Source organism: Glossina fuscipes, unplaced genomic scaffold (genome assembly GCF_014805625.2).
Source record: "Glossina fuscipes isolate IAEA_lab_2018 unplaced genomic scaffold, Yale_Gfus_2 1, whole genome shotgun sequence".
In the NCBI taxonomy this organism is placed as follows: Eukaryota; Metazoa; Arthropoda; class Insecta; order Diptera; family Glossinidae; genus Glossina; species Glossina fuscipes.
The window spans coordinates 26,851,473-26,863,993 of NW_023998415.1; the positions used below are offsets into that span (position 1 = coordinate 26,851,473).

The following is a 12,521-nucleotide window of genomic DNA, read 5'->3' on the forward strand; positions in this document are numbered from 1 at the left end:
ATAGCGATTTTTAGGAGATCGATATGTACGCGTTTTCAGAAATCATATACGCGTACGAAAGGTATAAAATAATTCGGATTAAACTTTCTTATAAGTGTCTTTAATATTATTTACTGTCAATGCATATACGTACTTGCATGTATAAATGTTTTTATGTTTTAGGTATTAATCATTACATGTATACATATATGTTATATATATGTTTGTGTACATCTGTCCAATTGTAATAGGTCAGGGTGAAATCAAGTTTTTTCGTTACCAAAATTAAATGACTATTTTGAATATCATCATCGTCATCATGATAATCATCGCTAGTACACTTGAAATAGTAAAACAAGTCGTCCGTAAAAAACATTTTCAAATTTGTACATGTAAATTCACTCAAGCATTGAAAAGTTATTTGAATAAAAAGTGCGTTAAGTTTGTGTTTTCATTGTTGTTGTTAATGTTGTTTCTGCCACTAACGATTATTTCGTAAATAAACCGTTCTTTTTTTTCCCTTTTGATTTACAATTCACGAGAAGTACATATGTAAATATGTTTTGTATAGTAAAGCGGTAACGCGTAAGTGCGTGTACTTTTTTGATTTCATATCTTGATTGTCTGTCAAATATTTCAAAGATTTCTTAATTCAAGGAAATTGTTATAACAAACAAAATGAATGAAGAACAACATTTTTAACTAGCGCTTCTGCAGTAGATCTACGTCCCAGATTATGCTTGTAAGAGATGGTTATAAAGTTTATATAAGACATTAAACAACTAACTGTCTAAGCAATTTGAAAACGTGCTAATCATCACGATAACATTCGAGCTCTTTTTTGCCGAGAACGTTTTATTTTATATATAAACATAATTTTATTTAAAAGAAGAATATAAAACAGTTATTTTTTTAAGATTTTATTTTGAAAAATCCTAATTTAATATTTATTTCGCATATTTAAAAGTTAACATTCCTTAGCTTGACATTTAGTGAACATCGCTATAGTCATGTATTTTAATATTGTAAGCAGTATTAAAAGCAAATAATGTTTCATTGTTTAAAAATAAACTCTCGTTAAGACCTAAATAAACCTGTCCACTCATAAAAATCGCATCATTTTTTGATGTTAACATTGCTAACTAATGACCATTGTAATAAATCATTTTTAAAAACTAACAGCATTTGTTATTCGTTTTAACGGTTGACATTCAGAAGTTGGTATTGTTTACCGTTAACAGGTATTTTCCTTTTCCAAGTCAAACGAATAAAGTTTTAAATATTTTACAAAAGTTTTTTTGTTTTTCTTTTTATTGTAATTCATACATAAATTTATATTTTATATAATTTACAAAGAGAAAAATTATTTGAATATCATTGCATTCGTCATCAAAGCTCAAGGTACTACCGTAGTTGTTCATAACAGAGATACATTGTAATTAATTAATTTTACAGTTTACAGTTTTAATACTTTTATTTTGTGTGAGTACATTCCAAATGTTCTTTCTTAAAAAGTGAAAGGAGTATTGGGTTTATTGTAGTTGTAACCATCAGGGCCAAAAGAACCGGAGTCTTCTCCAGTGCCTGGAATGGGATACGTGGGTTGAGAGCTAGGTCGTCCGGGTTGTGGTTTCGATCCTGGTCCTGGTCTAAATGGACTAATTTCATTATCGACAATAGGCGGATAGTCTGGTGGCCCTTGTGGCGGCTTCGGTGAAAGTCCAGGTTGTGGTCGAGGCTGATAAGTGGGTCCAGGCGGAGGCTGCTGTGGTCTACCGCCAGGTCCCTGTGGCCTTTGTAAAGTTCCATCTGGCGGCAAATATTCTTGACCGGGTAGCCCAGGTTGACCAGGCCGTGCAGGCTGTCCAGGGCGACCAGGTGAGTAGCCGGGCGTGCTAGGTTGAGATGGTCTTCCAGGCAGGCCGGGTGCACCGGTGCATCCAGGTTGCCCAGGAAAATTATTACAATCGGGTTGGCTAGGTGCACCAGGATGTCCAGGGTATCCAGGCTGGCCCGGTTGGAATCCACAACCCGGTTGACCTGGATATCCAGGTTGACCTTCACATCCTAAAGAGCTGGGTCTTCCAGGGATGCCCGGTTGGGAAGGAGTATATCCGGGCTGTCCAGGTCGGCCACCAGGTTGACTTGGGCGAGCCGGTGTTGCAGAACATCCAGGTTGCGGGAAGGGGCCACTGCAATCTGGTTGAGCAGGTATACCTGGTCGGCCAGGTTGTGTAGGACCGCCGGGTTGGCTAGGGCTTCCATGGTATCCTGGTTGGCTGGGCTGACCAGGCTGACCAGGGCGTCCAGGCTGAGGTCCACATTCCGGCTGGCCGGATGATCCAGCTCGACCATCACATCCGGAAGGACGCGGTCTGCCAGGACTACTCGGTTGGGTAGGGCCATGTCCAGGCTGTCCAGGTCGACCATTAGGTTGGCCTGGTCGTGTTGATCCAGGACATCCAGGTGGTGGAGAAGGCCCACTGCAGTTGATTGGAGGCAAGCCTGGTCGGCTAGGTTGTCCAGAAAAACCAGGTTGACCAGGGCGACCAGGGTATCCAGGTTGAGGTCCTTGGGTTGGTCCTCCTGGTGGCAAGTATTCTTGACCAGGGCGTCCAGGTCGTCCAGGCTGTGCTGGTATAGACGGCTGACTGGGCTGTCCGGGGAAACCAGGTTGAGTAGTTTGACCGGGAAAGCTAGGCTGTACAGATGGCTGCCCAGGCAAGCCAGGTTGATTAGGACCCACATTTTGGCCAGGAATTCCAGGTTGTCCAGGGCGACTAGGTGCGCTAGGTTGAGACGGTCTTCCAGGCAGGCTGGGTCTACCAGGGCATCCAGGCTGTCCAGGTGAACTGCTGCAATCAGGTTGGCTAGGCACTCCGCCAGGATATCCAGGTTGATCAGGCTGACTAGGACCTCCAGGTAAAAGTCCACATCCCGGTTGACCTGGAAAACCAGGTTGGCCACCACATCCTGAAGGCCCAGGCCTTCCAGGAGTACTAGGTTGGGACGGGCTATATCCAGGTTGTCCAGGTCGACCAGGCTGACTTGGTCGGGGGCATCCGGGTGGCGGGGAAGGACCGCTACAATCTGGTTGACTAGGTGCACCAGGCCGGCTTGGCTGTACAGGAGTACTAGGTTGACCAGGGCGCCCCGGATAACCGGGTTGGTCTGGTAGTGGTCTTTGAGGTGAGCCATCTGGAGGAAGGTATTCCTGACCTGGGCGACCTGGCTGTCCAGGGGTAGCGGGTTGTCCGGGCCGACTGGGAAAGCCAGGTTGGGCGGGACGACTGGGGGAGCTAGGTTGATAAGGTGGCTGGCCAGGTAAACCAGGCTGGCCAGGCTGGCTTGGGCGGCTAGGGCGACCAGGTGGATAAGTAGGTTGGCCAGGAGTTCCAGGTTGAGCAGGGCGACCAGGTGAATAACCAGGTGTACTAGGTTGTCCAGGTCTTCCGGGTAACACGGGTGCACCAGGGCATCCAGGTTGACCTGGCGAACTACCGCAGTCGGGTTGGACAGGTCGAGAAGGTTGACCAGGGTATCCAGGTTGACCAGGTCGAGAAGGTTGACCAGGGTATCCAGGTTGACCAGGTCGAGAAGGTTGACCAGGGTATCCAGGCTGACCAGGTCGAGAAGGTTGACCAGGGTATCCAGGTTGACCAGGATATCCAGGTTGTCCAGGCTGGCTAGGAACACCTGGTTGAAGCCCGCATCCTTGTTGACCTGGATATCCAGGTTGACCATCACATCCAGAAGAGCCAGGACTTGCTGGACTACTAGGTTGAGAAGGGCCGTATCCAGGCTGCCCAGGCTGTCTAGGTGGAGTAGGACATCCTGGTGGTGGAGAGGGACCGCTACAATCTTGGTGTCCAGGTCCACTGGGTCGTCCAGGAACATCAGGCTGACCAGGGCGCCCATGCTGCCCGGGTTGAGGTCTTGACGGTGTGCCATCCGGAGGAAGGTATTCTTGACCAGGACGTCCAGGTTTTCCAGGTGAAGTAGGCTGACTTGGGCGACCAGGGTAGCTAGGGGATCCAGATGGTTGTCCAGGCGATGTGGGTTGACCAGGCACACTGGGTCTAAAACCGGGTTGCTGGGGTGTTGCTGGTAGACCAGGTCTTTCAGGCAAGCCCGTTGAACCGGGGCATCCAGGCTGTGAAGGATTACTTCTACAATCGGGCTGGCTGGGTGTTACAGGCTGACTAGGCCGTGCGGGATATCCAGGTTGACCACCATAGCCGGGTTGTCCGGAAGGGCGGTATCCAGGTTGACCAGGTCGACCAGGTGCGTCGGGGCATCCAGGCTGTGGCGTAGGGCCACTGCAATCCGGTAATCCAGATTGACCGTAGCCAGGGCCTCCAGGCAGTCCAGGTCCAGGTCGCGCAGGTTGGGACGGAGCGCCATAATTATATCCAGGCTGACCGGAGGAAGTAGGCTGTCCAGGACGTCCGGGTTGACCAGGAACTCCTGATGGGGCACCATACCCAGGCTGAAAAGGTTGTGTTGCAGGGCCACTATATGCAGGCTGCCCAGGTTGACCGGGTTGTGAAGGGGCACCATAACCAGGAGAAGGTCCTGATGGCTGTCCCGATGGGCCACCATATGCAGGCTGCCCAGGTTGACCAGGTTGTGAAGGCGCACCATAACCAGGAGATGGTCCTGATGGCTGCCTTGATGGGCCACCAAGCGTAGGTTGTCCAGGTCGGCTAGGTCCTGATGGTTGCCCTGGTTGACCACCATATCCAGATTCTGGCTGGCCGGCGCTACCCGGTTGTCCAGGTATCCCATATCCAGTTTGGCCAGGTCGTCCCACGCCAGGACTGCCAGGCTGACCAGGTTGTCCAGGTGCACCATAACCAGATGACGGTCTTGATGGCGGTGGTATTGGTCGTTGAATATCAGTTTCTTCTATTCTATTATCCGAAGGAGGGGAAGGAAATGGCACATTTGGCAGTTTATAATGATAACCATCTTCACGCAAATCAGTATCTAGATGCGAGACATCCGCCCTAGTTCCATTGGCTACCAACAGAGTTAGCAGCAATATAAGTAAATTCTAAAAAACGGATGGAAAGAAAGTGCAGAAATCTATTAACATTTTTAATAAAAACAAGAAAAATATTTAGATCGATAATCTAACTTGAAGATTGTATGCAATTGAATACTATATTTGTTATCAGAGTTTTCTTAGGTAATTTTAATATATAAAAGTTATTACACTCTTAGATGGCCGTTCAGCTATAAATTTTACTTTGCAATGCATTGGAATAATCAAAGTGATATCCATATCAAAACATCAAGATAATATCTGCCTTGTTAATACACGCTATTTGCTGTCATCACTACCAGCCAGCCAATTTAGACGATTCGAATTTAACAGCTTGTAAAGCCCTTCTACTGAAGCAAATCAAACACACTACAAACATCGTTAGATTACTTAACATTAACAACAACGACAAAAAAGTTGCAAAACCCATAATGTTTTTAGAAAATCTCATTGCATATATTATGTTAATATTCGTCACGAATTTTTTAATACAAAAAACAAATAATTCGGGCGCAAATTTTCATATGATGTGAATTAAACGGATCATCGGGAATATCGTTAACTTTGGAAATTGAGTAATTTTCGCATTTCGATTAAGTTTTAAAAGGAGACGTGATGATGCAAATTTGAACACTTTAGATTTTTGAAAATGTCAAACACAGGTACTGAAGTCATTTGCAACACTATTTATAAATGAAATCAGCGTACTTTGCCTCGCAAGCACTTTACCAATTTTTAGGGGAAACAAACTTACCATATTTACTTTATTTCCAATTAAAGATTTCTATGAATCTCTTAATGGCGTGCTGAATATGTTTGTTGTTCTTCTTTTCTTTTCTAATTTTTTTTCGCTTTATTAATCCATAAATGCTAATTATTGTTAGGAATACCGCCGCCGCGTTTAATTAAACGTTACAAAGTCGTATGTTCACAGTTGGGAATTCAAATTGCGAATGATGCAGCTAGAGTTCTCCCTTTGCTAATTTATATAAAATCCATTGTAAGGAATGCCCAAGTAGCTGAGCAGCGAAACAAAAATCTCTTAGCTTGTGAGATTTTTGCAGTTGTTGTTTTCAGTTCGAAAAAAAAAACTGCTTACACGCATACATATATTTATATTTATATATATATATATATACACATAAATATATACAGATATTCCTCTTAACTCACCGGAGACGTCTTTATTTATTATTGTAACTTAAAAATAAAGAAAACAAAAACAGCACAAAATTTTTATTTAGTAAATCTGTGTGCGTCTGTGTGTGTGTGTGTGTGTGTGTGCGCGCGCGTGTGTATGTGCACACATATCTAATACATGTATGACCGTATGCATATATACGCGTTATATCGTTTTAGCTTTGCTGTACGGTTGCAGAATAGTAGACGACTAGATCTCTGTGTCATACCTTACGTTTTGGCTGTATATATATATATATATATATATATATGTGTGTGGAAGAATGTTTATAACTTTTTGTTTCTTAAGGGAGATTTTCTACTCTCCTCCCATTGCCACACATACATACAGAATCACATAGACATAAATACGGCAGTCACTAATCTGTTCCAATCACAAACACAGTAAAGCTTTATTTGGTCTTTCAAATGCTTCTTAGCTTGTGAAGCCGATTCTTTATAATTACAACTCATCAGCAGCTAGTCTGCAATAATATGACAATACTTGGCAATAAGCGTCAATTGCAAGTTATTAGCAAAGATGTCAAAAAAAGCCTTTCAAGAACATTACTACATCATTCGTAGGTTTTATGAACCATAGTTAACACTTCGTTTTGTAGAAGACTAAATCGATTTAAAATTGGGTTTTAATTAAAATGAAATAAGTATGCAAGTATATATAGGCATACACAAAATTGATCTCGAATTATGTTTATGTTTTGTCTATATATGGAACGGATTTCGAGTGACACACATATACCCAAACAGGTATTTGATCTCACTATATTTATGTACATATTATAGATATCACTGTATATGTTTGTGTGTGTGTTCTTTGTATCCTTCACGAAAGGATCAGGGATGTATTCATTCTGTCGAAACGTTTGCAACGTCCAGAAGGAAGCTTCAGAGACGCCAAAAAGTATATCAATTCTTGATTGGCATCAAATTCTGAATCGATTTAAGCATGTCGCGCTGTCTAATGTCTGATGTAAACATTCTCCAGGCGGCAAAAATGAAGCTATCAACTTAAAGTTACAATAAAAGTCTTTGCACGCAGATTGGTAATCAAAAGGGGCCAAATCGGGCGAAGGACCTACAGTATTACTACAGTAAACTGATGAAATCTTTGTTGCTCAGCCGGAATAAAAAATTGGTTTTTAGCTGATTACTTTTAAACTACACAAGATATATGTACAAAAATTGCATTGTATATTCTATAGACGATACTGGCCGCACCTACTTAATTTTAAAATAATTTTATACTTTTCTTCAAAACTTGCATAACGCTTAGAAGCAAACTTTAAAAGCCTCATAAGGTATCTAAGTTTTTGGCAAATTTCAAACTCAAAATGCACCTAAGCACAGTCCTCTTTTCATCTGTCTATCTGTCCGTCTGCGCAACCGTGCAGTATCTATGGTAAACATTCTCCCATTCGCAAAAATGAAGATGCTGCCTACAAACGTACAAGAGTATTTGACAAAAAATACAACACACGCCACCCTTCTATGTAACAAAAACTATGAATATGTTTTTTGCTTGTTACCCGTAAACTACAACACATACACCACATCAATTTCCGCTTTTATGCTTACAATGACATATATCGCCCGTCCCCATCCAATATTATATTATTAGAATATGAAAATTTAGTTCTTTTTCTTTTTTCTTGGGATCGCGGTGATGGATGTAGAAGATTCGAGAGCCGTCCACTTTAAACAGTGGGGGCCTTAACCCGCTGAAATCCTAATACACTCCTCTTCCTAGCCTATAACACGACCGCTTGGGTATACCTATAAATGGGTTATCGTTCAGGTACTATCTATGCGCCTAATTTAACGCTTCTTGTTTCTTTGTTTCTTTAATATGTTTGAGATAAACAGTACTGCCGCTCTCTGTTTTATTAAGTTGTGCAAAGTGCTTGACACGACTTTGTTGGGGAGAGAATACTCATCAATTTCCGTCTGTTGTCTTTGTCGTTTGCTTTGCATGTGCGTGTTTGTATTTATGTTTGCGTACAATAATTTTTTGACCAAACCAACCAACAATTACACACATAAAATATTATGTATTCAATTAAAGAATCATATATAAATTGCATTTAAGAGCGAATTAAAGAACATTCAAAAAAAAAAACAACAAATCAATGAGTTTTAAAAATTACTTGCGATAGATAGATAGATAATTAATTTATATAAAAAGTTACAAGAGTTAGTTTTCACATTTGGTTTATCATAGGCACGTTCGCATTTCGTAACAGAAACTTCTTTTGTGTTGCGTAGCCTGTGAACTGAAACACATTCTAAGCTAGTTTAGAAGTAGTTAAAGATCGGGAACCAGAACGTAGACAGGCAGGCAGAAAATTTCAATTTTTTTCAGTAATCGATGACCTATTAATGACACGACAAAATTATAATTAACAAACAACAAGCTGCTTAACGTGATAGGTGTTCGTTGTGGGCTACCTGCTGAAGGGAACAATTTCAATTTCCTTTAAATTCGATCGACTATTCATAATTAAAACAAATTAACCGTAACAACAAACATAATTGATTATAAACAATTCTCTTCGATGGCGTAAATGCTTTACAAAATCAAAGTCGACAAAGTTAGCGATATTTCTATTTTCATTCTAACGGCAAGATCGAACCCAGTTGGGTTGGATAGTTTCCGTAAAGAAGATATTGGTTGTTGTTTGCATCGCACGTGCAATAAAAGTAAACTTTTATTTCTTTTTTATTATTATTATTATTATTATTATTATTACTATTCTAATATCAATGTGCTTATAGCATAAATATATATGTCTACACCTGATATTTAGCTCAGAGGTAAATGGGATTATTATGCTAAGACAATCAAATTAATTTTGTTTCATTTTCCTATCGGTCATTGACGTCACCTTGAATCTGTAAAGAGGAGATGAGCTCATTAAACGAAAACCTTCATTCAGTGTGCGGGTTTTTTATGGAAAAGAATCTAAATGAAACTATAATGTTTAATTTATTAACATTTAGACATTTTACTATTATTGTTATTATTAATGTTTTCTTCGCTTCTCTTTCTAAGCGATATTTTATAATTTATTTATTTATTTATATTTTTTTTCTTTTCATGATATTTCGTGTATGATACATCCTGTTGTTATTGTAGTGTATAAAAATGTGAAGAAAAAATTTGAAATTTCCAACAGCCAAAATTCCCGATGAATGCACATGTTCACGCCATTTAAAAATTATTATTTGTTAATGTATTTTAAGAAAACCATAGCACAAACAGCAGCAAGGGTATATCAACTGTCAGTTGTAACCAATCGAAATACTTAGTGGATCTGTATAAGAAGATTTTTATTTTGACTGAATAGCAGAAGAATTTCGTACCCATTCGTATCGATCAACAGTTGAGATATCTCTCTAAACTCGGCTTGGAATTGCTCCTCCTGAACTCTGAAGATGAATTCTGAAGAAGCCAAGATCACAATCCGCTAGCACTTCACGTGGCTAGAATGCTTGTTTGAAATTATTTAGGTAACTTCGTCATGTTGTACTATGTGCGACCACTTTGTCTTTTTCTATATCGTAACATTTGCGTAGAGTAGAAATATATATAGAGTATAGAGTTTACAGGGACGAGTACAAACCCTGATTGTGACAATATTCTTTTTTCTTTCTTTTTTTTTTTTTCCTGAAAAGTACTCTTTATATAATTCGATAGATAGATATGTTACATACGACATACACATGTATATACCTTATTAATACATAACCATAGTTCATCTATATACGCTTGCGTAGAGCTTTTCGTAGGCGTTTCCGTATAAGGCATCAAATCATTTTCTTGACTTAAACGTTTAGGTTTCTGACTTGGACAAAAATCAATAAGCGAATAGATAGGCATAAGAAGAATTGTGAAAGGGGAAAGGCAAAATTAGGCAGAGCGAGATATAAATTAAGGAGAAAGAGAAAATTGGAAGCGCAAATTGAAGGACGAACATGTACGAGAATAATAAGGATAGGTGCCTATACATGGCTAGGATTAGTTAATCCAAAGGTAAGATCAATGCAAAATAGGTTATGTCTGTGTCTAAAAAATATTGATTCTAACTATTGTTATGTATATGTATTTGTCACCCTGTCGGGGGTTATGGTTTCGCCATTGGATCTACTGACGTTGATTTAAAACTTGCTTGCAATTATCGAACGAATGGTGAATATTAAGACCTAGGCTGTTTACTCAAACTAAATGATCGTCTGCACAACTTTCTCATACCTTACTAGGATGCGAGCAGTGCTCTTATCAGCTTCAGTTAAACAATAACATGCATGCTAAGCTTACATTATTACCAAATTTTTTTGTGAAACATATTCGCTATTAAATGCTAAATGTATTCATTAAAAACAAAGAAGTACCAACAAGTGCACCCTGGATCTCTGCAGATTCGGACTAAAGTAATTAACAATAATAATATCTGTCTTGATTTTTTGTTTGTTTTTATTAAGCAGAAAGCAAAATGTGAAAAAAAAAAAAATTTGAAATTTTATTTTTTTAGTGAAACTAAATCAATCTGGAAACAAATAGGGATCATATATGTATATAACTGTAAGCAGAAGTAATCGTTAAAGTGACAAAGCAGTGGATAAAATGTTTTTATTTGAGATCAGATTTTTATATAAATGCTCTAAAGTTTGGCTATAACAATTGTTATTAAAGTTTGCAATGATAAAAAATTCGTTGTTTTTTTCTTCTCTGTTGGTTTAATAATTTAACACAATGTTGTCTAAATTAACCAAAAAAAAAAAAAAAAAAAAAAACTAAAAAAAAGCGAAGAAGCAAAAACCAAAAACCAAAATCCCATACAATAATGTAATAGAGCTTAGCAAACATCTTAACGTTGTTGTTGTCGTTGTTACAATATTTGTCTGCTTTGCTTTTTTTTTTTTTCGTTTATATATCACTTGAAGCAACTTATTAACATATTGTGTTCGTCTACGGATCTTTCCGTTTTTTACATACATTTTTTCGTTTATTGTTTTTATTTTCATTTTTTTTCTTTCATCTTTTCTTAAGATTCATTTAATTAATTTGATGCACGTTTTATGTTGATGATGTTTTTCTTGCTCGCCTTAATGGTCTAAGAGTTGCTTGTTTTTGTCTGCATTATTACGAGGAGGAGGAGGAGGAGGACGACGAGGAGGAGGTTACAGTTTTAATATGCAAAATGTTATGTTACGAGTTCTGATTATCTTAACCACTCATGAATTTTTATTAGCGCCGTCATAGCATGAATACATTTAACAAAAAAAAAAAAACACAAATTTTTTTTGGAGTTTGTTTCGTTTCAGGACTGAGATACCGCAATAAATGAAATAATAATTTTCGCTATTAAGATTATTTAGATATTTGACGATACGAAAAATAAATTTGTCAGCGTATTCTTCTGCTTTAAGAAACCTTTTTTGTTTCGAATTTTAAAAACGGTTTGCCTTAAGCTTGCAAAAGACTTAAGCAACAAACTCAATCAAATGCACATATTATCCAAATAACGTACGTAGGTACTACGAAATATTTTCATAAACATTTACAAAAAAACGAGTGTCGAGCATATCGAAAAATCTTTATTTGTTAATACTTTCGCGACGTATGAATTTCAGTCATAAATGGGTTCTTGAACATATATATTGATTTTTGTTTTTGGTTTTGTGCAATTGTTATCGAAAAATTTTTTATATTCTCTGCGAATCCTGCCTAATAGCATCGGACCGTTGCCAACTAACATTTGCATCTCAGCGGCAGCGAAAATCTTACAAAATAATAATTAAGAAAATTTGTTTCAAGTCCCTTGCTATTATTATTATTATTACTTACTTTACTTACCAGAAAAAATCAAATTCTTGGATTAACTAACGTAGTTTAACCACTAGCAGCCAAGACTCTCGGCTCGGTTTTCAAAGAAGTCTAGGCTTTGGTTAGTCTAGTCGTTTTGATAAAGTTGCATATTTCACTGATTAAATGTGAATGTTCGAACAGTGCAAAGCGTTTCGCTTCCAAAAAGTATGCTTTTAATTGTAAAATTTTTCCCCCAATTTCACGCTGGGGTAATAGGTTTTTTTGGGGATACATTGGTGCCTGGCAAAAGACGAATATTTTTAAAGATACAATGAATTGATTTAAACAAATTCCTGGAACGTATCAAGCAATTCGAGTAAGACTTTAATGCACTTTTCTATATCGCATAGATACAGAACAAAGTAAAAATAAATATACATGTACTATATAAATATATATATATATATATATATATATATATATATATAT

General features: G+C 38.5%; 1 protein-coding gene across 1 annotated transcript; it reads right to left on the minus strand.

Moving 5' to 3' along the window:
- Positions 1-1,398: 1,398 nt before the first annotated feature.
- LOC119632044 (collagen alpha-5(IV) chain-like) lies at positions 1,399-5,980 on the minus strand. The gene is made up of 2 exons (XM_038024730.1): positions 5,781-5,980; positions 1,399-5,035 (listed from the first exon to the last, which is right to left on the minus strand). Exons 1-2 carry the CDS (start codon positions 5,781-5,783, stop codon positions 1,487-1,489), a joined length of 3,552 nt encoding a protein of 1,183 aa, XP_037880658.1. The 5' UTR covers positions 5,784-5,980; the 3' UTR covers positions 1,399-1,486.
- Between the last annotated feature and the right edge of the window lie 6,541 nt (positions 5,981-12,521).